We start from the raw sequence: 26845 nt of genomic DNA, 5'->3' as shown, positions 1-26845 counted from the left end.
TGTTGTGTGGCAAGGTAGGTCTATAAAGAGGCTGAGACCCACAGTGGTGCACGGAGTGAATTTCACCGGGAGGGCAGAGGGAGAGGGTGCTACACCTTGTACTCAGGGAACTTCTTCTTGGGCCGGGTGCGGCGAGGGGGCGGGCCGGGCAGGAGAAGGGGCGGTGGCCGGAAGGCGGCAGTCTCCTCGACGGACCCGGACTCCTCCGAAGGTGGGCTGGGCAGCGACACCCCCGGGGGGAACGCGAGTGGCAATGCCTCCTCACTCGCCGACCGTTGGCGCCGCGCAGGGGGCCCGCCACTGGGCTGCTGCGGCTGCGCCAGGGCCGCTCCGCCGTAGAGGCCGCCGCCACCCGCGTCCTCGCTCTCCTCGTCGTCCTCGTCGTCGTCGGGCTGCGCGTAGGCGTCCTCGAGCAGGTAGCGCAGGCCGTACGGTGAGCCCCCGTCCAGGTAGTGCCGGTCGGCCTCCGGCTCGCTCAGCCGCTCCGAGCCGCTCGGCTCCAGGGGACCCACTGCAAAGAGGCGTTCAATTCGCATCAGCTCGAGACCGCGAATATTTCGTCTGTAGCGGCAAGCCACAGTGCTGCAGCGGCAGCAGCGTGACGTAGGACAACGAGCGTGCTCACCCGCCGGAGGGCTCGCGTGCCCCTGGCATCAGTAGATAGATAACCCAGGGCGTTCCGAATAAAACCGGCCTTGCTACGGGGCAGAAACTTGGAGGCTCACTAAGAGGGTTCAACTTAAATTGAGGACGACTCAGCGCACAATGGAACAAGAGATGATAGGTGTAATGTTAAGTGACAAGATGAGAGCGGAGTGGGTCAGGGAACAAACACGTGTTAAGGACATATTAGTAGAAATTAAGAATAAGAAATGGACGTGGGCAGGACATGTAATGCTAAGGCAAGATTAGGGTAACAGAGTGGATCCCTAGAGAAGGCAAGCGTGGCAGGGGGCGGCAGAACGTTAGATGGGCAGATGAGATCAAGAAGTTCGCAGGGAGAAATTGGTCGCAGTTAGCACAGGACCGGGGTAATTGGAGATTAATGGGAGAGGCCTTTGTGCCCTGCAGTGGACGTACATAGGCTGCTGGTGGTGGCGGTGGTGGTGATGATGATGATGATGTTGATGATGATGATACGTGGTCTAGTCGTCTCTCTTTCAACGCCTCCGTGGCATGTGCTCTACAGTTGGTGACCCGGACGTGACCTCCCTCCCAGCAAAGTTGTAGAGCCATGTCCAGCAACGACCCGGACCAGCGAGCACCGCAAGCAGCCGGCAACAAGATCCCCGCCCTGGCTATCCACTTGCCACCGTATTGGGAACACAACCTGGCTATCTGGTTCCTCCAGGCCGAGTCACAGTTCGCACTGGCTGGCATCACCTCCCAAGAATGCAAATTTCACTACGTCGTGAGAGCTCTACCCGCGACTGCTGAGCAAGAAATTGCGGACATTCTTGCCCCCTTCATACGCAACCCACCTGCAACGGCCTACAACCAGCTCAAAGCCGTGCTCCTCGAACGTACAGCAGCATCTGAGCGCACGTGCCTACAGCAGCTACTTTTAATCGAAGAGCTTGGCGACCGCAGACCAAGCCAACTCCTGCGGCGCATGACCCAACGGTTCACGGCAGCTCACGTGCCCAAGCCATGGACGAGGCATTGCTGCGCGAGCTCTTTCTACAGCGCCTGCCTGCTAACGTGCAAATGGTCCTCGCAACTGCGTCATCCATGCATCTCCCTTTGCTTGCGTCCCTGGCCGACAAGGTAATGAAAGTAGCCGGCACAGCTTCACCTATTGCTGCTGTGACCGCGAAGCCAACATCACCCACCCCTCGCACGACGCCACCTCCTGCCGACGAAGGTGTGTCTGCGGTGCCTGCCAATGTCGATCACCTGGGCGAACGACTGGAGCAACTCGTTGTCGCGGAGACGAGGCGAAACAGCTCAACACATTCTGCTCGCTTGTCATGCCTAAGCGACCGCTCGTCTTCCCGACGCCGTGATGCCGTTCGTGGACGCAGCTCTACATCATCCCCCGGTGTATGCTTCTACCAACGCCGTTTTGGCGCATACGCTCGCCACTGCCTTTTGCCATGCTCATGGACGGGAAACTGCCCAGCAGACCGCTAGTGACGACGAGCGGTTCTGGCCCCATTAAAGAATGCCGCCTGTTTTACATCGTCGATCGCACCACCGGACTTAAAGTTTCTCGTCGACACGGGAGCGTAAGTCAGCGTCTTGCCAGCTTCACACCACGACCGCACCTGCAGCGCAGTCTTCTACCTCCACGCAGTGAATGGCACGCGCATTCCCGTTTTCGTGCAGCGATCCCCGACTTTGAACCTGGGTCTTCACAGAACTTTTCGGTGGATTTTTGCGGTCGTGGACGTTTGCTCTGCCATCCTTGGTGCTGACTTTCTTACCAAACATGGCCGCCTAGTCGACGTCAAGCGACGGCGATTTCTCAATGCCACAACCCTCCTCTCAGTTCAAGGCGTCAAAGCAACGGCAGCTGCTGACGTAGCATCTTCCTGCACTACAGTTGCTGAAGAATCGCTTGCCGCCCTGCTAAAGGAGTTCCCCACCGTCACGTCACCACCCAAGTGGACTCCGGCCGTGACTCATGACGTCCGTCATCATATCACAACTACCGGACCACCCGTTTTCTTTCGTCCGCGACGTCTCGCTCCCGACTGACGCAAGATCGCCCGTGCAGAGTTCGAGCACATGCTGGAACTTGGCATCGTCCAACCTTCTTCTAGCCGCTGCACATCACCCTTGCACATGGTACCCAAGAAGAACGGTGACACTGGCGACCTTGTGGCAACTGCCGGTTCTTGAACCTGTCCACCATCCCGGATTTGTGCCCCCTTCCCAACATACAAGATTTCCCCGCCATTCTGCACGGTGCCACCATATTTTCAAAAATTGACCTTGTCCAGGCATACCACCAGATCCTTGTCGCTGAGGAGGACATATACAAGACGGCCATCACAACACCTTTCAGCCTTTTCGAGTTCCTCTGAACGCACGAAGAATGCACGAGCGCGCTCATTGTTTTATGTCACGCTGCTGCCGCTGGCACTGTGGCTTGCCGCTACACGTCAAACATAAAAAGACAAGAGACGTACCGGGCTCAAGCTGCCGCAGCAGGTCCTCGAGGTTGCGGATGCGGATGGGCTCAGGCGCCGTCGGGTCGGCCATGCAGGGCTCCTGTCGCGGCAGGTCGCGGCGTGAGTCCTGGCCGGGACTGGCGTGTGACGAGGCCGAGTGTAGCGCCTCCAGAATCTCCTCGTGGTACCCGTTGAGGCTCTTGAGCGTGCGCTCAACCTCGCTCAGCGTGTCCCCTCCCCCACCTCCTCCCCCTGCGGCCAGTGGCGGCCAGCCGCCGTCCTTTGCCGCCAGGTCCTTGGGCGACAGCTCCATGAATGTCTCGTCCACCTCGTCCGGCTCCTTGCGCCTCAGCTCCTGCAGCTTGTCCTCCCTGCGCCAGAGGCACAGCAAAACCACCACCGCCATTGCACAGCAATGCATGATGGCGCAGTCCCCAGATACTCGGAGAAGTTTGGCAACGGGAGTGCTCTGTAGTTCAGTGTCAGAAATTTTGCATAACGTGCTACTGGGCAAGCCAGCAAGCAAGGAAAAGCTGGAAGCAAACAAGTGCGGGCACACGCCTTGATAGCTGGCTTTTGGGACGACATCCAACATGATTGCAAGAACTGCACTATTGACCTCTGATGCCATAAAACCAGCCTTGTTTCTTCTGTAGGCGACACAAAATTTAAATGAACCTGTTGTCTCTACAAGTAAGGGTCTCTTCGATTTGCCAATGCACAATAGCTCTGAGTTGTTCACGAGCAGTCAATGATCAGTCACGCAATGAAAATTCTACGGATAAAAAAGAATGTAGAGCTGCTCTTGGACAGTACTGGGTAGTGCAAAAGAAAAAAATTGAAGACTTTCAATTTTTCCGACTTGTGTCAGCTGCCAGCGAGCGTGTATCATTCTTTTTTTTTTTTTTTGCGCCATTTTGCCACAGGGCAGACAACCAGCATAGCGGTTTATGCAACAATGTTTTTTACGATTCATAATTTTGTGCCAACACAAAAGTTTAAAAGTACTTTGAGCAGTAACTGTGCTTTAGATTTTTTCGAACAGTAAACAACCCCAGTGAAAATTTCCAGCTGGTTTTCAACTGGTTTTAACTGGTGTAAACTTGTCCCACTTGGCAGCTGTTACTGGTCCCAACTGGTAAGCAGGAAGGGGACAATTGTAGGGATGGGCGAATATAGATTTTGAGGTTCGAAGCGAATTCGAAGCGAATAGTGATTTGGTCGAATAATTTCGAATCGAATAGTTCGAATAGTACACATTGCAAATCACAAAGACAAATGAGCAACTTGTGACCTGACTAATGCACACAATTTTTTCTAATCATTAGAACTCACGTAAGCACAGCATTGTGTAAAACTATTGCCAGTTGAAGATTTATTGCAAAATCACACACACAGCTTTCCTTTGCTGTATTCACAAGTTTTCATGAAGAAATGCCTGTTGCGCCACATGCTCTAGGTGCAGCAGTTTCCGCCGGCTGCTCATGCACAAGTTTAAGCGCCGCCTAGAAACTCGCAGAGTTAAGCGGCGCCTAGAAGCTCCGCTAAAAAAAGTATTGTAGCCACTAGTGGCTGGCCGCCATTTTGAATAGGCTCGCTTAGTGCGGCATACTGCCGCGCTGAGCGAGCCTATTCAAAATGGCGGCATGCCTATTCAAAATGGCGGCCTGTACAAGTCTGCTGGCTTGGTGCCGCTATGTTCGGAGCGGTGTCGTTTCAGTGCCGCCTTTTTTTTTTAACCTAAAGTGTGCTGGCGGCCGAGAGCTTCGTCGAACCTCTAGGCAAGGCAGCAACTCGGCAGTGCCGGCACTGATAATAGAAATGTCCGCGTTGGTGGGTCTTGAGCCAAGCGTGGGGTAACTCTCGGAAAGCTTGACCGAAAAGCTTGGCTGTTAGCTGCCTATTCGGGAGCATCGAATAATTCGAAAACATCGAATAGCTGCATTCGGATCGAAGCGAATAACGAATAGAGAGCTATTCGATCGAATATTCGACAATACCGAATATTCGCCCATCCCTAGACAATTGGCATTTCTTAAATTATTCCAAATTTTGAATATTTGCAAGTGCCTGTGCAGAGGTCTTACTGGCTGTCTGTTGCCTTTGTCATTGTGCAATTTTATCTAAAGGTGCACTGGGGGACGTGGCTCTTAAAACAATTTCTTTTAATTTTTGAGTAAACTCGGTTATTAAACTTGTCAGTCTTACTGCTTTTTCCCCCACTGATTTCAAATATGCCCTAACTTTTTGAGTTAGTCAGTTAGTTCCCAAGAAAATTAGAGATAATTAGCCATTTTTGGAGTAACAATAGACAAAACAGGGTTAGTCATAAAACTGTTGTCTTTATATTTCCCAGAACTATGAACCCTGGTGAATGCAAAGAGAAGCGTTTTTTGATGCATCGCTAAAAACTAATTTTACAGCTCATTAAACTTTGGTGTTTGAAATGGGTGTTCAATGGTTCCTTGCCACTGGTTCCATCAAAGGTTAATGAGCTGTAAAATTCGTTCCAAGCGATGGATCAAAAACTGCTTCACTATTGCATTCACCAGGTGTCATAGTATTAGAGTATATAAAGATTACAGTTTTATGGTTAACACTATTGTGTTCCTCCAAAAATGACTATGTATCTCTGATTATCTTGGGAACTAATTAACTAGTAATTAAAAAAATAAGGGCATATTTAAAATCAGTGGGAAAAAAGCAGGAAGACTGACAATTACCACAGAGTTTACTTAAAAATTAAAAGAAACTGTTTTAAGAGCCATGTCTCTCCTTAAAGGTAATACTAGGGCATTTCAGTTTGCCAGTTTAGTTAGTGCTTCTACATAATATCCTTAACAAACCGGTTTCCAAGAAGTCTACCCCGTACAGACTAACAAAGTTACTTCAGTAAAACATGTTGTTGAGACAGCTGGTTCGTGACTACGGAAGAAGGTTTTGGCAGTGACCACAAGGATAGTGAACAGCACTATCTGTGTGGTCACTGCACTAAACCTTCTTCCACAGCTGAACAAAGCTTTGCCATTGATCTCCAGAGCAGGGCTGATGAAACTACATTTATCATGGGAACAGGCACATCCTTGAAAGAAGCTATGCCGCAAGCTTCGGTAGAGCATATCCACTTGCGTCACGTAACACGGACACTTTGTAGCTCCTAAAGGGGAGGGCGGTGGGCGGCGGCAGTGATGCGGTACCTGTAGGAAGGCATGCTCCCGAAGGTAATGATGCGACTGTCGAGTGCCGTCGAGGCGTGGGGAGGCAGTGTGTCATCGTGCTCCTTCTTGGCACCCGGTGCTGTGGCCGTCGACGGTGCTTTGTGCCGACCCGAGCCCTTCTTAGGCCCTGGGGCCTGCTCCAGCTTGGGCATGGTACTGCGCCTGCACGTGGGGCATTGTTATGCACACCGATGACCGCTCACGTGTCAAAACATCCACAACGCCTATGGCATGCCTGTTGGCAATAAGTGCACGCTTATCATAGTAACTTTGTAAAAAGACAGGAGCATGCACCTTTACATAAAATGAGGAAGTTCATTACAGAGTTATGGTCTACAGTACTGCCAAGGCACTGAACCACACTATTTGAGGCAGTCCGCTCGTTTTATTAAACACCTTTCAAGACAAAACCCCCCACCAAGACACAGATCAAATGTCAAAATTCTGCCTGCCTCTCCCATACACCTACTAAGACTACATAAGAACACCATTTAATGGGGCGTGTGAATTTAGACCTCACTAAGATGCTTCTCTGTGGTAATTAGTCTTGATGTGTAAAGGACGTGTATAATACAACAAAACATGTACGAGTCACAGCAACAGACAGTTTAGAACCCCTATCCACATCTTCTAATTGTGTACAAGTTTATGTATATTCCTACATTCCCGTCTGTTCTGATTTCACCTCCACTGTCTCATGCATTTCCAACCATCAGGACTCAAAGAGCTAGGTGCCGCAGTGCCTGCGAGGGGCCCTTCCCTGCTGCAGCCCCGACTTGCCTGTAGCAAGTGGCCAGGAGGGCAAAGAAGATGAAGACGCCACCAACCACCGACACGAGGACGATCACGAGCGAAGGGGTGCTAAGCGCATCCTTCCTTCCCACTGCGAGGGGGCGGCAACAGAGACAGGTCACGCCACGTACACTCCCACGTCTGCTGCCTACCACAGTGGGGCAGACGTTTCCCCACATGTGCACAGCTTTTACAGACTGCTCTTACAATTTATTCTACTATAGTAGAACTGAAACGACTAAAACGTGCTTTTATGAGGTATTGTGAGAGTTGAAAATTCTTTGCAATGGCTAGGTTGGCTCGTCAGAATAGCAGATGAATCAGAGACGAAAAATGTCTGTATTAATCTTCTCCCCCTAAAAAAATAAATAAAGAATAATAATAATAATAAATAAAAAACTAAAAGGGAGGAAAATGCATCTTATGTCACTTTCTCATTGCTATGTCCTAATTTCAATTTCGACCCATGTAAGGGAACCTTATTTCTTCATTTTCAAGGTACTTTTCATGTTTTCACCCACTGAAACGTCACAAGCCAAGCCACTTACAAACCTAATGCAAATCTTTGCTCCTCACATAACTCCCACGATGATTATAGGCAGTAGCAGCATCACTTTCCTCTCTAATGTATTTCTGTAAAAAGCTCCATGGAGGCCTGCTCTTACCACTAACATACTTATACGATACAAAGTAGGAAAAGATAAGATATACATTCGTGGAAGCAGCGAGGTGATGAAGCTAGCTGTCGACTATTTGTTCATACACTGGAACCCTGATAATACGGCTTTTAGGAGACAGCGTGAGAGCGTCGCATGACTGGGGTGTCATATGATCGGGGTACGGGTCAATGTCGGCCTAGTAGACGATCTCGTGCGACAGGTGGGCTAAGAACTTATTTCCGGTAGACTACTATATTTGGCATGTTCTCGCGTAACCCACAAAACTTTCGCTAAAATCCCAAGTTTCTAAAAAAAAAAAAAAAAACATATTTAATGTCTCTCTCCCCTCGACGAAGTCTCTGCTAGCCCACCAGCCATGCACTTTGCACCGCATGAGCCCCATGCTGTCTGGCGCTAGCCCCCAGCCTTGTGCCTCATGGACGCGCTAGATAAGCTGAAAAGGCCGACATGGCAGAGGAAATTGAGAGGGGAAAGGGCAAGGGTGTGAAACTGCCAAGGCCAAGCGAAACGAACGGTAGTACGAGGCGGTGATGCGAAAAGGGCGGGGAAGAAAGAACCGGGGCGACAACGCGGCTTGAAAAAACACTGATAAGCAGACAGCAGAGAGCCCAAAGGGTCGTGAACGGAAGAAACTTGAATCGAGCGGGCAAGGAAAGCGGGTGTTCCGTTGCGCCATATGTGTTTTCACGTTTTGTCGGCTCGGTGGGAGCCTCAAATTCACGGTCCGCCAACTACTTGGACTTTGACTCTCGCAGTTGCCACGTCAGCGTTCTGCTGCCATGTGGGGCCATTGAAGATTAACTCCCGCCCGCCCGGTACCCGCCTGCTAGGTTACGTCTACTCAGCAAATGGTCTGGCCCGCCTGCAGACCTTTACACATTAAGCAGCGTCAAGTGGGGGTTAAGAATAAAGAAAGGTCAGGATGAGACAGCGAAGTGGTGTAAAAGAGGGAAAAAACACCAGCTTACCCCCCCCCCCCCCCCTCCCCAGTGTCCATTGTATGAATTGGATGGCTTGCACCTGAGCTTTGTATAATCAGGGTTTCTAATGTATTGTTTCTATGGAGAGCTTGCCGGGACCACGATGATTCAGTTTAAGAAGCGGGTCGCCGTAAGACCAGGGGCGTATCATCAGGGTTCCACCACTGCACTTTCTGCACAAGCAGTGAGGCAATGAAGCCAGCGGTCGGCTAACTGTTCATACTTCCTGCACCTTCCTCCAGGTGGCAGCACATCACGGCTAAATTAGCCATAGTTGAAAAAGCACGCGAGTGGGGAGGGAGTGCAGCTGAGGGAGACCTCGTACCGTAGGAGGTTGTCCTGGAGCTCTTGTTTGTGCGACTGGGCACGTCGGTAGCCGCAGGGGCCGGCGGTGGTGCAGCCGGCGTAGCGGCGGGGGGCGGCAGCGGCGGCGGGGCCTGGGTGGCGTTGGCCCGCTGGCTGCAATCGGGCCCCAGGTAGCCCTCATCACAGTAGCATGTGTTCACGTTGGAACACACCTGCACAAGCGATAGCACACCACCACCACCACCACCAGGTGAGAATTAATGAACGAACAAATCAAAGGTGCCCACTCAACTGAGAAATAAAAGTGCCTTGCACACCTGTTGTTCTATGCTGTTGTTGACCAGAGCATTCAACCTCCTTTTTTGTTTTGTTTTCTGATTGCGAGAGATCTTGTTATCTCGTAGAGAGTAAGTTACACAGTGCTTTCCTTGCAGTGAGAGGGGCATATGTGATACTTTTGGGAACACTCTCACAGCAGTGAAGAATACTGTCACACCTCAGTTGAGTTCAGTTTTTGCCTCGAATAATGTTTCTGAACTGGACACCACAAGGGGGGTATCACATCGACCATGTCGCTAGCAAGTTACGAGTTTAGTTCCTATGCCACTCCTGTGTTTCATCAGTAACAGTCTGGTAAGGGATATATCCTCGATCACCATGGATGTGTGCGGAAAGGTGGAGGGGCACTCACGCCATGGCCTGAGCAGGCGAGTGCCAGGTTGTTGCTGGGACAGACCCCCAGCTCCCGGAAATGTTCCACCGGAAGGCACGACTTGTTCACACAAATCTGTTCACACCAGCACAGGATGCACAAAGAGTGTCAGTGATCAGGACACACATACCCTTCCAACATGGCTATGAACACTATTAGGATCGGCTTACTCCAGATGAGTGAGCCATTACAGCAGAATCCGGACAAGTGGTTATCAACCACAGATGTGTACATATAAGCAGCCTGTCGATGGATGAAAGTCTGGAAAGACCATCTTCCCTTCCTTTCTCCCCACCCCCTCACGTTTGCAAAGGCCAGGAATGATTATAACAAATTATGGCATATTAAGCAAGAGTAACTGGCAAGTCAGTATCTCTGAACCTAAAACATTACTCAAATGTGTTTTGTGCATGCTTGGCTTCAGTGCAACTTTCACGCTGGTAGAAGAAGCCAACACACGAATACAGGTTGCACAAAAAGTTGAGGCAAAGAAGATGGGGCAGGGGAAGGAAAAAAAGTGGGTGAGCCAATTCTGTCAGCTAAGTAGGCTTGACGCATTCCACCAGGCATCTGGCAGAAAAGGATGTTGGTAAGGCACTTCGCAGAAAAACAAGGACTTTATGACAGTTCCCAATTTGAGAACCTCTGCACGCACATGTAGAGAACACTAAAGAAAGACTTTTTCTGAGAATTTTGCAAACATATATATAGTGCAGTAGAGCTAGATAATGCGGTACAAAATAAAATTAGGGGGGGGATGCAAGGATAAAGGAAGAATAAAACAATACCGAAAAGGCAGGGAAGGGCATGCTTAGAACTTTCTAAGAATGTGGAGGCAAAAGCCTAGTTGGACGTTCTGTCGATCCGCTGTTTAATAACTTTGTGTAGAACTTTCATGTTGCTCTCATGGGGCCGCCACCGCCGCCAAACAGCGGTTACGATGAACAGCATTTCAAGCTGCTCTAAGCTCTTCCGCCGTACCAGTCTTCCCTGCCTGCATCTAGGGCCGAGTGCATTTTCACCCATAGCAACGTAGAATGGCGCTCTAATCACCCATGGCAACGCATACAAGGCCCGTCTTCCAGCACTGCAAAATTATCTTCCAGCACTGCAAGCTGTTTCCCTTTCCTGGTGCGCAATTGCCACACTTTCTCAGAACCCTCCTTCAGCATTGCTGTTTCCCTTTCTCGGTGCTCTTTCCGGTTTTCTGTGCGATTCTGACTACCTAGCTCGCAACGATTTTTGTACACTAATGACGTGTGCACTTGAAACATAGAGATCTCAGACTTTTACCTTAATTAAAAAAAGGGATGAAAATATCTCAACAGGTTGCCTTCAAGCAAGCCTCCATTGAATTCAGTAAAATAGGAACCACAAAATCCAACAAACAGCAGCGTTGGCATATGAATACAGGTAAGGCGTAGCTTTTAGGTCCGAAATATATCTAAGCTGAACCTCGTTATAAGAGACATGGATGTAAGAGACAAATGGATATAAGAGACACTATTCACCCACATGGTTGGCTGCCATATGTTTCCCATTAAATTGACCTCTTTGATAACAGACATCGGATGTAGAAGATGGTTATAAAGGACAAGTTATCCTTCAATTTTTGTCAACAATCTCACTTGTAACAGACATTTTAACTTCAGATGCGGTGCCACCAGTCACTAGGTGTAGTTGCTTCCATTGTGGAAACAAAGGGGGACGACAGACTGCTATTTAATATAACTTCAGCAAGCACACAGTGGTTTAGTGAGCCATGAAACAACAACGAGAAGCCCTGCCAATAGAAATGCAACGCAACACAGAAGTGGTTAAACCTTACTGCCATGCATTGGAGCGGGACCACTCTCCCACTCGCGTAGCTCCCAATCAAGAAGCATCGCAGATGTTGAGTCCTGCAGGCCTGATGAATAGCCAGAGCACGCAGTGGAAGAAGCTGTACACTCTGGCTATTCATTAGGCTTGTGAACTCAACATCTATGATTCATCTTCCGCAAACAGTGAAAGAAGAGAAAGCTTGTACAAGCTGTTGTAAAAAACAGTGTAAATACAGTCATGAAGCAAACAAAGATTCAGAACTATTTCATAAATTCTGGGGGCCAAACATAAATTTATATGAATCTTTTGCAACCTGCTGTGGCGTTCTTTTGAGCTTATTTTAGTCAAACGGTGCCCGCATTGAACTAGGGGTTGACCAGTTAGTGAAAACATGGTTCCGTGCTTATAAGAGACATCTCGTATAAGAGACAGAAACTGCTCCCCGGTATGTGTCTCTTGTAAAAGGGTTCAACTACTTCAGTTCATGGGACTCAAAGATTGGCCAGTCTGCTCACACTGCTTCCACTGCACAGGTTACCAACAAACCAAAACACTTTTATGTGAAATTTAAGCTTCTAGTTTAAGATCAATTTTCTCGACGTGAAACAGTGTGAAATTCAATCAGCAAACAATGAAAGCTGATAATTTTTATATTATTCAATTTTTTCCCCTGATTTTTTGTCATTTAAAGCAAAACCTATGGCTCATGCTATGGCATGGCTAGCATTTTACGTCCAGGGTATGGAGAGTGAGGAGAGGCAGGTTTTAAATAACGTTCTGTGCACCTTCTAATACCATCTGCCTTTCTTCTTTCATGCCTCCATACACAATCAATGACCTGTATTACAGTCGCTAATATTTAAACTTATCGGTGACTGGAACATTTTATGGTGACCCCATCAGGTATAAAAAAACCAACCGTCGACTCTACTGGCAACTGGAGCATTTCGGTATGGGGTCGCAAGAGGAGAAAAAAAAAAAGCTTGAAGAAAGTACATCAGGTGTGCTCTATGCAGCGATCGGCACCCCAATAATTGCAACTGTGCTTTGGACGTATAATTATCCACGGACATTTTTGGCTGTGAGTAAGGAGAAGAATCGGAACGCTTCAAAGCTCCCCTATACACTGCCACTGTGTGGTGCAGTATTGTTCTGCCATGGCTACAGTCAATCAGAAGCATGCGTCAAGTAAGCAAGCAGAGCTCATTTCATACCTTGGAAGCCCCACATTTGGTTCCATCCCAAACAATGCCAATATCTGGAATGTCGGAGCTGATAGACCCTGTCGATACCCTGGACAGACAAAGAACAAGACATTTTCAGTGATGGAAGTGGCATTACACATTTGGGAGCAGGTTAATGCTAATTTGTTTCAGCTACTCAGACTACTTTCACTGCTTCGAGCCACTCACTTGCACTCAAACTCCGAGCCCTCGATGGAGATGATGGTGCGGGTGTAGAGCTTCTCCATGCCGGTGACAATCGGGGTCCGGGTGCCCCGCTGGCACTGCAAGGTGCCACACATCATGTGCTCCCGGCTGCACTTGACGTAGCCGCCCCGCCCGTCCGGCCCACAGTTGCCGCTCATGCTGCCCTGCACGTTGAACTCGCCAAAGCACTTCTCGTCCGACCGGCGGGCCCCTGCAACGACGCACATACGCCCCCCACTTCAGAAGGCTGGGGGAAAGCAGTTAACCCTTTGAAGGTCACGGCCGTACATGTACAGCATCGGCAAACACTTTCAAAATGGTCAATGACGTACATGTACGTCATTGCTCGTGTGTTTAACAAGCGCGCCTTTTTCGCCAACTTCTCTTGCTTGGCATGTGCTGCCACACTTCGGAAATACGTCAAATTGTTTTCTTGTGCCGATGGCTCTTCTTTTTATTTTTTTATGATTTACTTCACAAGTGCGCCGGCTATCACTTGTGTATCTGGTAACGAGGGGGTGCACTCGTTACCAGAATTACGAAAAAAATTACGATATTTTTTTCTTAAAATTTCATCCAAAGAATTTAAATCAGCAATAAAAAATCGACCCTGAGGGGTCGCATTTGGCAAAAAAATTCGACCCTCAAAGGGTCGAATTCAGTCAAGGCGACATTTTCCTATGCAGCTCCAAGACCTTTGCCTGCAAGAGCAGATGCAGAGCTGTGTTTGCTTTTACTGTTTTGCCTACCAAGGGCAGGGCATGAAAGACAGGTGCATGGCTTTAGCTCAGTCTTAATGTCCTAATTTTCCCTCCTTTTACTGCTAATTGTTTGCCCAATTAACTGCCCTGAAGTAATGAAGAAAATATGGTGAGCCATAGAACTGCATGCAGGAAGGCAGACAGAAGCTGAAACACTTAAAGCCAGCAGAAAGATACCTGTTGCAATGAAAGCCATTTCATTTAGACTCCCTGGTTAAAAACAAAAGAGAAGGAAACACACTATTGTGCATTAGGACAGATTTCATAAGAACATCTCATTCCTGTGCAAGCTTAGTTTGAGTAAGTGAAGACTAGGGCAAATAGCATTGAAAATGTGCTCTATCCTTCACAGGTGTCAAGGGCACATGAAACTGCTTTGCTAAGCAGTGAGTTTCCAGAATTGAAAACGTTCTTCAAAGTGAAATCTAGACATCTGCACTTGCAGTGAACAAATGCACAACCAAATACGATAAAAACATGTCTGTAAATGTTTACAACAGTGCTACCCAAGAGAAAATGGTAGCTGGTCCCAGCTGGGAATTTGGCCATAGACCAGCTACCATTTTCTCTTGGGTATTCACTCAGCAACATACTGAGCAAGCATATCCTCACCAAGGTTGGTACAGACCACGTTTACAGGTACTTCACACTGAGCGTGTTATACAGGAAAAAGAAAAAAATACAAACAAACAGAAGAAAGAACGCTCACCGAACCCCCAGATGTATTCGCACTGGTCGTCTGAAGTTTGACATTTCCCCCGGTAACAGAACCCGCTGCCCTTCTTGCAGTCCTGGCCATTCTTTTTGTAGATGTTGGCCGGACACTGCAGCGGCACCATAGAGAACCGGTTATTAGCGCCAGCACCACAACCTGTGCCGACACACAGGCAGTTGCACTGGAGCAGCAGTATATGCTCGCTCGTAGACGTACCTCACCAGAACGGCCATCGCAGAACTCGGGAATGTCGCACTCAGACTCAGGGGTCCGACACAGCTGGCCGGCGGCACGCAACTGCAACACATGCATCACAGCAAGTTAATAGCCGAAGATTGCCACTCCCTAGTGTTCATCGCGTGAAGCGTTTCCTGCAAACGAAAACGTGGTGCCCATACACGGCTGGCGCACTGTTTCTGTTTCTGTCGGAGCTTGATCGTTTACGCGGGCATCAGTGTGAACACCATGGAGCGTTTTCTTCCTGCAAAAACGCGCCCCACAAGCCACAGGCGCGCTGACGCAGCCTCGGAGACCACCACGCGACGCAGGTAGCTCCAGCGACCGCCTCTAACCGCTCGCTGAAACGCAACTCGAAGGGCAAATGAGAGGAGCACGCAAAAAGCAAAGCGGATAAAGTGGGTGAAATTTTCACTGTAAAACGTCGTACGCAGAGGATATTTGATGGGCGCTTTCGTAAGCGGCGCGTATGACGTTTTACAGTGAGAATTTCACCTTGGTTATCCGCTTTTTTTCTGGCGTGCCCCTCTCGTTTGCCCTTCGAGTTGCGTTTCAGCGAGTGGTTAGAAGCGGTCGCTGGAGGTACCCGGATCACAGTGGTGGTCTCCGCGGCTGCGTCAGCACGCCAGTGGCTTGCGGGGCGCGTTTTTGTGGGGAGGAAACGCTCCATGCGGTCCACGCTGATGCCCGCGTAGACGACTAAGCGCCAACAGAAACAGCAACAGAGTGCGCCACCCGTGTATGCGCGCCATGCAGTTTGTAGGCAAGGAGCTCGCTCACGGACTCCGTGGCTCGCTGCATCCGCAGCAATGGGCAGCCCGTGTCGCCGTTCGCGTTTTATTGAGACCCCGTTTCGCCGCTTCGTCTCCCAAAATCTACTTCTACAAACAAAGTTTCATGCTTACTTCTCCAATGAAACTTCGTTACATTAAAATTTCGGCAAATGGGACTTCGTTACACAGAGGGTGAAAATACACGGTGTGCATACACTTGAAGTCACAAAAAAATTCCGTGGTTCGTTACATCGAGGGTTTCGTTAGATTGAAGTTCGCTACATCGAGGTTTAACTGAAATATGTCCTTAACACGCGTTTGTTCCCTCACCCACTCTGCTCTCTTCTTCTCCCTTAATGTTACACCTATCATCTTCCGTTCCATTGCTCGCTGAGTCGTCCTCAACTTAAGTTGAACCCTCTTGGTGAGCCTCCAAGTTTCTGCCCCGTAGGTGCAGTACCGGTAAGATGCAGCTGTCATACACTTTCTTCTTCAGCGACAATGGTAGGGTGCCACTCATAATCTGAGAATGCCTTCCGAATGTACTCCACGTCATTCTTATCCTTCTAATTATCTCTGCCTCATGGTTGGGATCCGGGGTCACTACTTTGCCATTTTGGCCTAAGTAGTGACCCTGCCATACCATGTAAAAATAGCATACCATGTAATAAAAGTGGGAACACCTTTGTTCCCTCCTGACTGGTCCAATCCTCTTTTTAATTGCCTTTTTATTCAGTTATGCTCATATGTCTACTGCAACACACCTTTCAACTGCAGCATCAACACAGGCACCAAACCTTAGTTTGCCATGCTGCAAATGTTTTTTCAAATAAATGAAGCAAAGGGCACCAATGGCATGGAATGGGGTCCAAACAACAGGTATGAGGTCTAGTTTCTCTGCCTACAGCTAAATAGCTTGCACAGATTGAAATAAGCCACGAAAAAAAAGACGCACAATGTAGAAGGCCGCTTTTCTCCAAATTTCCTTTCTTAGGGAGTGTACATTAGAATTCCGGCTAATTACAGCTATAGACAGCAGATGTCTGGAGTGTGCTTTGTGTTACACATGACATGGAAATGATTTGCAAGCCCCAAAGGCTCACCTTGCAGTTCTCGCAGCAGGGCCCTGCCGAGCAGTTTGCTTCAACGCGCAGCTTGCATGTGATTGGGTCGCAGCAGGGGTCAGTCTTGGCACACTCCTGCAACCAGCACATGTATATAGTACTGCTGCGCCCTTCCTTGCTGCATCAATTAGTAGGGTACAATCGAAAGCACAATGTATGCTCCACATGTATAGTGCATATGTCTGAACAAAAGTGATAAGCATAGGGAATCTCGAATGAGCTGCTTTCTCTGAGCAGAGAGATTTTTTTAAGCAATGCCAGCAGAAGACTAACGTCTACAACCTCTAGAACCCATTAAACTAAAATTTTGTAGCATAGTCGTGTGACGTACAAGACACACCTCACAAAGAAAAGTGCTATGTCTTAGAATTGTGAGAAATAATTATGAAACACATCTTGTTAGCTTAGACAGCACAAAAAATATGCCAAGGAATATATAGCTTCAGGTCCAACATTGGATATCTGAGCTAGCTGGTTGTGCACCAGTATTTATCACAAGATTTTCTTGCTTAGGATATAGATGGTATTCAAATAAAAGTTTAGCGGGCGATTTCTTTCCTTGGCAACACTGAAAACTGCCGTGACAGTGGCCACTGTGTCTGCGCCTGTGTCCACATCTCGCAGAAAAAAAAAACTGGCCTCAGGGTCCGTCGTCCGCACTGTTATTGTCCGATTATCGGATGTGGCTTCAACAGATGTGAATAATCGCAGTGACATTGTGTGGTGACACTCTACTTGCCCTTGAGAACTGTGCATCAGCACCAGAGAATCGAGTCATGGTTGTGGAAGAAAGTGGCATGATGCACGAAATGCCTACGCTGCAGTGCAGGTGTTTGCGAACACGGATATTGACATGTGCGCCCGCACCTTGCCTGTGGCAGAGTTGCTCAGTACAAAAGCCAAGTAATGCTTCGAAGAAATTTTGACCTTTTACGCACATGCGGATTGGGGTACAACGATAGTGCTAGCGTAGCAATGAGTGCATTGTTAGCTGGGAGACTAGCGACATCTATCGGCAAGTGGCCGAGCATACTTGATGTCACCTTAGCAGTTGGCACCAGCACGGCGGAGCACACATGGTAGCCGGCATGCAAGTCACGTCAATGAATACCACCTATACCATTCATTAAAACGCTGCAATTTGTATTTGCAAACAAGGTTCCTCCATTAAAGCAACTATTTTTTGATACCAAATAAAGTTGTTATATGCTCATATCCTGTTTTTTTTCTTTTCAGATTATTAAATGTTATCATATGCACAGTACTGATTTGATTTGAATGTAGGATTTAATGCACCGACGCAACTGGAGGGCTCTGGATTAATTTTGACCACCTGGGGATCTTTAATGTCCGCCGAAATCTCGTACACACGGGCGTTTTTGCTTTTCGCCTCCATCAGAAAAGCGGCCGCCGCGGCCGGAGATGCACAGTACTAAGCACATGTGTTTACGTGTGCAAAGTAGGCGTCCGCATACCATCTAGGCCAAAGATCTTACTATGGCACACGAATCTTCCCTACTATGGCACACAAATCTTCCCTTCTATAGAAACGTTCGCCCCTCTTTTTTCTGACTATACTCGGGGACAACTTTCTGTGGGCAATGCAGGCAAGGCTACAGAGTTGAACCACGCGATTTCACTCGCAGCTGGAAGTAGTTCAACAAAAATAATTGGTTGGCTGTAACCTACAGCAACTCAGATATATATATCTAGTCCTTATGTTTACCCTTGGATTGATAATGCTGCTAAATTACTAGCCAGAATATAAGAAACAGAGAGCAATATTATTTAGATTTTTAGATTTTTTGGATTGTGGCTGTTGCCACTGGCGTCACATTGGTTCTCTTCCAAAAAAACATGGCGTCCTCCTCGACGGCGTCCAGCAGCTCGCCACTTCACTCTCTGCCCAGGATTTTTAAGAAGCTTGAGAAGCAAAAGCTGTTAAAACAAACGAAACAAGTGGTTTGCAAAGCGTATGCCCAAGTGAGAGTGATGCAACCAGGACTCCCCGCCGTTTCCACAGTCCGTTAGGTTAGCCAGTTTGCTGGCATAAGGTAGCATGTGCGTAAGCGTCTGTGCGTGCTGCTCTTTCGGTATACTGCGCCAGTGCCATGTAAGCATACTACACATGTCGGTGGTGCTGCCCAGTTTTCAGCTCTAGAAGGGTTTACAAATCAGTGCATGCCCACAAAACTGCAGCGCTTGCTAATTCACTTCACTTCTGAATGATACAGAGTTGGACCCCATTGGACCACAGATATCCGTAGGACGTCCGTTTTACGGCCGAACGTCCAAGTCCCGCGCTTGACGTCTGGTGGACATACTTCGGATGTATTTTTCTGGGAAACGTGAACGTCTGTTCAATTTGGTCCGACGGACGTCCGAGCTACGTTTGTGCATGGACGATTACTATGGTCCCATCAATGACGTCCGCTGGACGCCCATCGTACGCCTGTATGGTTGAAGCAATATTCCTCGATCATGTTTGTAACTTATCGTAATTAGCCTCGCGTTAATTATGTTATCCATATTCTTGCTGCCTGCAGCGGGAGGCAAACAATTTGTAAGCTCAGGAAACAATTGCAATATCTGTAACCCTCGCGCTTTTCTGGCTCGCGCACAAGTAACTCGTTGCGGGCTGAACGAATTCAAAAAAAGAACGACAGCAGATCTCGTAAAGTTTTATAAAAACAGTTGGGTTGCTATACAATGTTGTATTGTTTGATTTGCTGCTAAGTAGGCTAAAAAGTATTTTTTTGTGTGACGAAAGTTTTTTTTTTCTTTTTTGCGATGCAAAGCCAACACTGGTCAAGACACGTCAAGCCGTACAGCCATAGCCATTCGCTTTTGTGTGCGACAATCTATCGTGTGCGAGTTGTGAAGCGCCAACGAACTTCGATTATCTTAGAGAAAGAAACCCTTCTGCTTTCTTCTGACATCTTTTTGCGTCCTCAACGAAAGGTAAGACATTTTTATAAGTGCCGGTGAGTGGGGAGAGGGCAAGGAAATCGTCTTTAGCTTTCCGTGTACTGCAAACGCCGTACCAGCCGTACGTTGTGCCGAAGTTAGGCATGACTGGATTAGAGCGTTTTGAATGACAGTGTAAAAACGCGCTCAGGGAATCACCTTTCCTTCGCAAACATAGGCGCGACAAATTAGTTATACCGTTTCCTTAAAGCTATCAGCAGTACGTGCACGTACTCTTCATCCGGCACCCTCCACTATGGCGCGCACATCTCATATTGATAGACGCCGTCAAAGCGCGTAGGTGAAAAGCATGCATCGTATCGAAACGCACCCCACTGACTCTGCGAAGCTTGGAGTTGGGCTACTTGGTGATTAAAAATATTGAAATATGGGGGGAGGGGGGAGGCATTTAGCCTGGCCAATCAGGCTTTCGGTGCGCGAAGTTACGTCCCTCCGCAGCTGCCAGTCACCGTGTGAATGTCTTGGGTATAAAGGCCCATTCACACTCGCGACAGGAGCAACAAAAGTGTGCTGATTTCTTTTCTTGTTGCTGTGACGAAAATTGCTCGAATCTGCATTAGCTGTAGATTCGCGCCAACCAAAATAGTTCAAAAGCAGGCTAAAATTCTTTTTTAGTGTCTAATTATGTAGCCATATATAGGACTAAATAAACCACGAAGTTTGAATTTACATGTATTTGACTTCTTCTGTCGGGTGGCTCCAAAAAGAAACCTGTAATTGTTGCTTTTGGTTTTGCAGGTGCTGACCGAAGAGTTGGGGAAAGTTTGAGCCGAGATGTTCCTGGCATGAAGCGTGATGGAAACATGAAAGGTTGTACTTACATTGGAGGTTATAAAGCGTTAAATAAAAAAAATTTCAAGCTTTGCGACATTGTCTCATCTGTTTTGCCTGCCATATTTTGCAACATGTAATCTATTTCATTCAGTATATTTGTTTTCAGCAGCCTGCTTAACTGTTCAATACTTCACTTTTTCAAGCTAACTTGTTGTTATTCAGCGTGCATTGCTGAAAGTTCTGTCTTTAGCAATTTAATGGAAATATCCCAAACATACTCGGTATAGATTCATAAAGCTTAATAGTGTAGGTTTCAGTTTTCTAGTAAACTTGAGAACCTGTACTTGCTGTAAATTTCCGTGCTTCATTGATAACATGCCTTGAAGTACTGCTCCAGCTTTAAGAATACTCAATTCAAAAGCCCCTTCTGTAGCTTGTTTCGGCAACACCCTAATTATAAATGCTTGTACCACACAATGTGTGGACTCACAACTCCACACCCTATTCATATTTTTCTTGGCAAGAGTGGGAGCAGTGATGCTCGCAGTAGCATAATACCGTGGAAAGTTGCGAGCTTATTATCGTAACCGCTTTTCGATACGGAACCATGTGTACACTGTCGGCTGTCATGTTGAAGCATCCTGTCACCGAGGTGGTAACTGCCTACAACTTATTCATATTTATATATGTTGGCACAACTGCCCGCAGTGTATGCATAGTCCTTATTGAAAAGTCATGACGATAAGCTTGCAACGTTCCACTGTATTATGCTTCTGTAACATCACTGTTCGCACTCTAGGCAAGAGAAATATGAATAGGTTGTAGAGTTGTCTGACCACAGAGTGCATGGGGCAAGCATTTATAATTAGGGTTGTGCCAAAACAAGCTACAGAAGAGGCTTTTGTATCAAGTATTCGTAAAGCTGGAGTGGTGTTTCAAGGCATGTTATCAACAAAGCACTGAGGTTTACAGCGAGTACAGGTTCTCCCCGATTCGAAAAATTTAGGACTAGAAGCGGACGTCCGGTGGACATCCAATATCCGCATTTTGTTATCCCCTGGACGTCCCCTGTACATTTCGGTTTGGAAATGTCCAATTTTGAACATCCGCCGGATATCGGAAAATCCGGCTGGGACGTCTGTCGGACGTTCGTAGGATGACCAATTCCTTTGCATCGGACCATCCCACGGACGTCTGTAAAACGTCCGCTGGCTTTCTGCAGATGTCTGATGGACGTCCAAATGTCCGACACCGGATGTCCAACGGATGTTCGATGGACGTCTGTGGTCCACTGGGACGGTATAGTCCACGGTTGGTCTGAGTTCTCCAGTCAATGAGTTCTTCAAACCAATGAAGCGGGGGGAAGGCGACGCCAATAGGCCTGTATGCTTGGTGATTGTGGTTCAGCTGCTCATCGCACTCGACCACGGAACTCATACGACGAAATGAACTGTAGCAAATGCGTATCTGTCATGCCGAAACTGAAACCGAAACCAGTTTAAGTGAACTACTTTGGCGCAGTAACACAGGGCAGCTAGCTACCCTCTCCCTGGCCGTCACTGGTTACGTCGGGCTCCGCGGAATGGCAGTACTTGTCCGTGCTAAGCACATGATGTGTGTTGGTCGTTCAAAGCTCTACCCCACCGAACACAAAGCAATGCCTCAACTCCAATGTGGGTGCAATTAATGACATCTCTGTTGACATCACCATTGAGAATCGGGTTGAAGCGGCGCAGACAACACATGCCAGCGTTTTTTTTTTTTTTTTTTTTGAGGTATGTGGGCGCAGTGGCACAACCCGCGCCATGTCCGTGGCACTTCGGCAATGTCCGTGGCCGTTTCCAGAGTTGCCAAGCGAAGAAATTGCCAGATAAACTTCTCAGTGAATACCACCTATAGTATTCTTTTAGACAGTGCGCACCTTGGCTTCTTTTCACGATGCCGTGAAAAAAAGGCAATAAGAAAGACAGCATACTACCTCATAAGCAACTCCTTACTTGAATAAGGAAATTGCTTTCACATGCATATATTTGGCCCTCGTATGCTTCATTCCCCCACTATTCCCCTCCCCCCTTTACGAAGTACTTATGACTTTGCCAGTTTACAAAAGGGTCCTGCGCGCGCACACTGTGACACTCATCTAAAAATTACTTAGAATACAATGCCACCAATCCACGGTCCCACGCAAGCCCTCTTGCTACCCGTACATGCAAGGCTGCTCTAGACAAGATTAGCACAGCGCATGCTGAGCAGGATGGCCCCCTTCATTGAAGAGGCGAACCTTTAGCTGCTTCTTCTGAGGTAGTCCCTATGCGCATAATAGCACTGACAACTTACCTCCATTGTGCCACAATCGCAATCCTCGTCTTGCTCTTTGACCCCGTTGCCGCAAGTCCGGAAGTCCTCCAGCTGGGGAGTTTCACAAAAAAAGTCCTAAAAGTTGTCACTTTAAAGCTCACACAAAGTACACCATCTCAAGCAGTTATGCCCGATCATGATCAGGTTGGTTGAAAATCTCCGGCAACAATATGCAGTTTCTTGCGTAGTATATGGCCTGCTTAGGAAGTGCCCAGCCACAATGACACAATGGATATATAACAAAGCAAACCAATGCATAGTTCTCATTCCTACTAATGCACTTGAAATACTTTAATTTCACTTTCAAAACAATTAAGGGGGCAGACTGGTCTTAGAGCTATTTTTTTATTTACCAACCAATTTTAATGAAACTATACTGTGTTATAGAGTTTTTTTGTGCTGATTCAGAATCTGCCATTAGATTTTTTGTAAATTGATTATATTTTGAGTTAATTAATGATTAATTGCCATTATTTTGGGTCACAGTTACAAAATAACCACTTCATACAGAATGGGAATTACCACGTGGCTAGGCAGACAAATGACTAAAGAATACAACATAGGAAGAACTTTTTTGATTCAGCTATTTTTGGTCGTTTTACAACACAGGGAACTTCGCTTCTCCCGCGGCCTGCCAGAAATGGCTCGCGGGTGGGGCCAATTGAACACAATAATAATTTTCCAAAGCCTCCATTTGAAAAATCTGTTTCCTATATTGTATTCTCCACACATTTCAGTATCAGAAGCAACAAAAATTAAAGTTGTACCTGCTCTGGGTGCCAAGATATCTGAGGATGAAATGCTAGCTTTGCATTGCAAGAAAAGTGCAGTTTCACCATCGAATTCTGCGCTTACTGAGCTGTAGAGTGCACTTTAAAATGCTATTATAATATAATAACAACAAAATATGATGCCTTTTGATGAGGAAATTCACAGACTAATAGAAAAATGGCCGTGGAGGCCAAAAATGCTATTTTTGAGAAAACACTTTTTTTGACCGTTTTTCGGCACCAAAGACCCAACTGCCCCCTTAAGCTTTGCCACTGCAAGTATGTGAACAAGAATATGCAAACTCTTAGTGCAATTTCATGTACAAGGCACCTGAAAAGTGGAATTGAACCCAAACTTATGGCAAGTGAAGTGCAGCTGCTGATAAGTTGTTTTTTCTCCATTTGCACTTGCTTGCTTCAGTTACGCGGAGGACACTTCTCTGCATAGCATGCGATGTGTGTAGCATGAGAACATGTGCCTATATGCAGCTTGTAGCTCTTAAAAGCGATGTGAAGAATTCTTTGGTGATTTTTATGTTCAAGAGAGAAGCAATACTGGTTACAGCTAGCTCGAGACACCATTTTGCACTAGTTTTTGCACCATTATGCCAAAGTAAAGGTGCAAGAATTACAGCATGAAGAAGCACACCAATAAATTAAAGGGTATACAGATCTTACACTAAGCTCTCACAAAAGAAATGGAAGACCGCCATCTTCTGCAGCCAGCACATGTGACACGAGCATCCCGTGTAACATCCTCCCCCATTTGAAAGAGCTGCAGCCTAATTTAACCACCCTTCATGTAGGAGGTCCTATGAACAATGTACAGGTCTATATCTGGGGCTTGAATGGGTCATAAAAACAAAATGCAGGCTTGGTTCAATAAAAAGACTGCATTTACCCTTGAAAAATTATGCCAATTTTAACCCAAAATTCCGACAATTAACAACTGAAGCAGTGGAAACTCACAATTTCTTACAACACCCCAAGGGCGTGTTAGTGCGATTGATTTGCGGCTGCTGACCAATTATAGTGAGGCTGCTAGTTCCATTTCATTGTGTAACTTGAATGCTAGCGCGCAATTAACAGACTGATAATTTTGTTTTTAGCATTTCCCTACATCACTGCTGACATCGCGTAGCGCAAAATTGAAAAATTTTCCGATATTTCACGCCATTTGTCAGTTAAAAAAATGTCTTCTGAGGCTACAACGGAGCTGAGTGAGTTACTGAAGGCTAATTCTTCCAAATTAAATAAAGGTGTATTTTGTCTTCATGGCCCCTTTGAAGCAGATTTGTGCAAACGTGAGATAGACACAACAGCTATCGTACATACCAGCTGTGAGCGCATGCATGTACGCATGCGTGCACAACATCCAGCAGCAGAGGTTACCAGCTATGCTCGAAGGCTAGATATCAACTGCATAGATGGCCAACTCTGAGTATTTTCTCTACACCTCCTCCCAGATGGTATAACATTACACAGGAGAGCTTGGCTAGAAGTGAGGCTGGATGACTTAATTAATGACGTGCTAGTTAGTAATGTCACGAAAAAAACAACAACAAAAACAGAGAGAAACAAAAGAGCAGAATCTCAACCTTATTTACTTATTTGTAAACAAACAAGCATTTTTGTGATTGAACAAAAGCCAAAAGAGCTAGGAAAGGTGTGATCCTTCTGCTGAGATGAAAAACTGTTCAGCCTTTGTTGTCCTTCTAAAGTGCTCCAGATTTTGTGTCTGTCCTTAATTGGGAAATCATAGGCCATAGTAGCAGCATAAGCAGAGGCAGAAAAACATAGTGAGAGGCAGATCCTCACCTGGCCAGGTTTGTTGAAAAGGCAGATGCCGTGGCCGATGCGCAGGGCATTGATGTACTCCTCCAGACTGCACGATGAGAAGTGATACGGCTGGATGTGGTTGGTGCCCCTGCGCAGAATGGGACACGACAATCGAGAAGACGTCGCAAGGTTAGCCCGCGGGCCTTGTGTAAGCTTTGCTGCGCTTAAGGGGAGTGCCACTCACAGAATTCCTGGCGCCATGATGCACCCCCAGGAGTCTTGACATTGACAGTTCCCTGGTGGCATTTGCAAGGAAAAAATGGGGGAAGGGTGAGAGGGAGCGTTTGCAATTCAGGGAGTGACCCTTTGGGGAAGCACAAAAACATGTACCGTAAAGTTCCGAAAGAACGCCCACCCAAAGTGCAGAAATATCACGTTAAAAATATGGGATGGGCGATCTTTAGGGTCAGGTGCGAAAAACTACGAAAAAGTTGCCACACCGCCAACCAAAACTGCAGAGATATCAAAAATAAATACGAGATGGACGAAATTTAAGCTCAAGTGCGAAAAGTACACATAACTGACCGCATCAACACATGAATAGATGATTCGCATTTATTTTGTTCACTCAGCGGTGCTTAAGCCATAGATTTTTGGGGGTGGGTGACCTTTGGTGTCTTTTAGTAAATTTCATATTTCACACTAAAGGGGGCTGGGCAATTTTTTTATTTTGGAAGGGGGGGGGGGGGGGGCGTTTGCTTGGAACTTTATGGTAGTCACATAGTTAACTGGATATCACGGGCCTTAGCATATGATGTGTTCTCATACGTCACAGCTCAACCATACCCAGAAACTTTACTCAGGATGGGTGAGAGACAGAAGGCAAGACTGGGACATTAACGAGATTACAATGTCCGGCTGGACATCCTGCACTGGTGAAAGGGAACAGAGGAACGAAAGAACATTAAAGAGAAGAGCAAAACAAAACATAAAACCTTGTACATAAGACTTGAGCATGCTGCCCTGGTTTGCAGAGCTGGTCTCACAGTCGAGTACATTTTAATTGAGGACGTCTGTGCCTTCGTGAGCACCACAAGCACGTGCGGGGTCCAAGGATTTTTCTCTACCCCAAAACAAACAATCGGATCAAATCGGACAGCGAGCGCACTATTCGAAATATTTCAAGGGTCCAATGTTGGCATGCCTCTCAATGAAAAGAAGATAATTTATTAAAAAGAGTTTGCCCCCCCCCACCCCTTCTTACCCGCACTTCTCAGTACCAGGCCCACACAACCCCCCAGAAAAATGGGGACAGCAACTTGAACGTAAACCACCCACACACTGTGCGAGCTTACTCACCCAACACTTGTTTTGAGGAACAAGTGTGATAACATGGAGAGTTTACTGAATGTGCCCTCACCTCCATCATCATGGCTCATTCCGAGATTATGGCCCAGCATGTGTGTCACTGTGCTGGCGACCAGATGGGGTTCGTAGACGTTTGTGTC

The 26845-nt window shown here is 47.2% G+C and overlaps 1 protein-coding gene across 6 annotated transcripts in view; it reads right to left on the bottom strand.

Moving 5' to 3' along the window:
* The window catches only part of Mmd (disintegrin and metalloproteinase domain-containing protein mind-meld), a 47087-nt gene that overhangs the window by 6899 nt on the left and 13343 nt on the right, over positions 1–26845 (bottom strand). For 4 of the 6 annotated variants that reach the window (XM_077699848.1, XM_077699850.1, XM_077699851.1 and 1 more), the window contains 15 exons: positions 26758–26845; positions 25582–25633; positions 25377–25485; positions 22768–22863; positions 16648–16743; positions 14751–14831; positions 14529–14643; positions 13041–13269; positions 12843–12921; positions 9784–9879; positions 9112–9304; positions 7115–7217; positions 6314–6496; positions 3135–3487; positions 96–511 (listed from right to left, as the gene is read on the bottom strand). In XM_077699848.1, coding sequence (XP_077555974.1) covers positions 96–511; positions 3135–3487; positions 6314–6496; positions 7115–7217; positions 9112–9304; positions 9784–9879; positions 12843–12921; positions 13041–13269; positions 14529–14643; positions 14751–14831; positions 16648–16743; positions 22768–22863; positions 25377–25485; positions 25582–25633; positions 26758–26845 — 2289 coding nt within the window. The remainder of the gene's footprint in view (positions 1–95; positions 512–3134; positions 3488–6313; positions 6497–7114; positions 7218–9111; positions 9305–9783; positions 9880–12842; positions 12922–13040; positions 13270–14528; positions 14644–14750; positions 14832–16647; positions 16744–22767; positions 22864–25376; positions 25486–25581; positions 25634–26757) is intronic. The other 2 variants (XM_077699849.1, XM_077699853.1) reach the window with 1 other exon arrangement.

Source organism: Haemaphysalis longicornis, unplaced genomic scaffold (assembly GCF_048455015.1).
Source record: "Haemaphysalis longicornis isolate Haplotype H1 unplaced genomic scaffold, Haemaphysalis longicornis Haplotype H1 scaffold_2, whole genome shotgun sequence".
Lineage (NCBI taxonomy): Eukaryota > Metazoa > Arthropoda > Arachnida > Ixodida > Ixodidae > Haemaphysalis > Haemaphysalis longicornis.
This window is presented reverse-complemented; position numbering and strand designations above follow the sequence as displayed.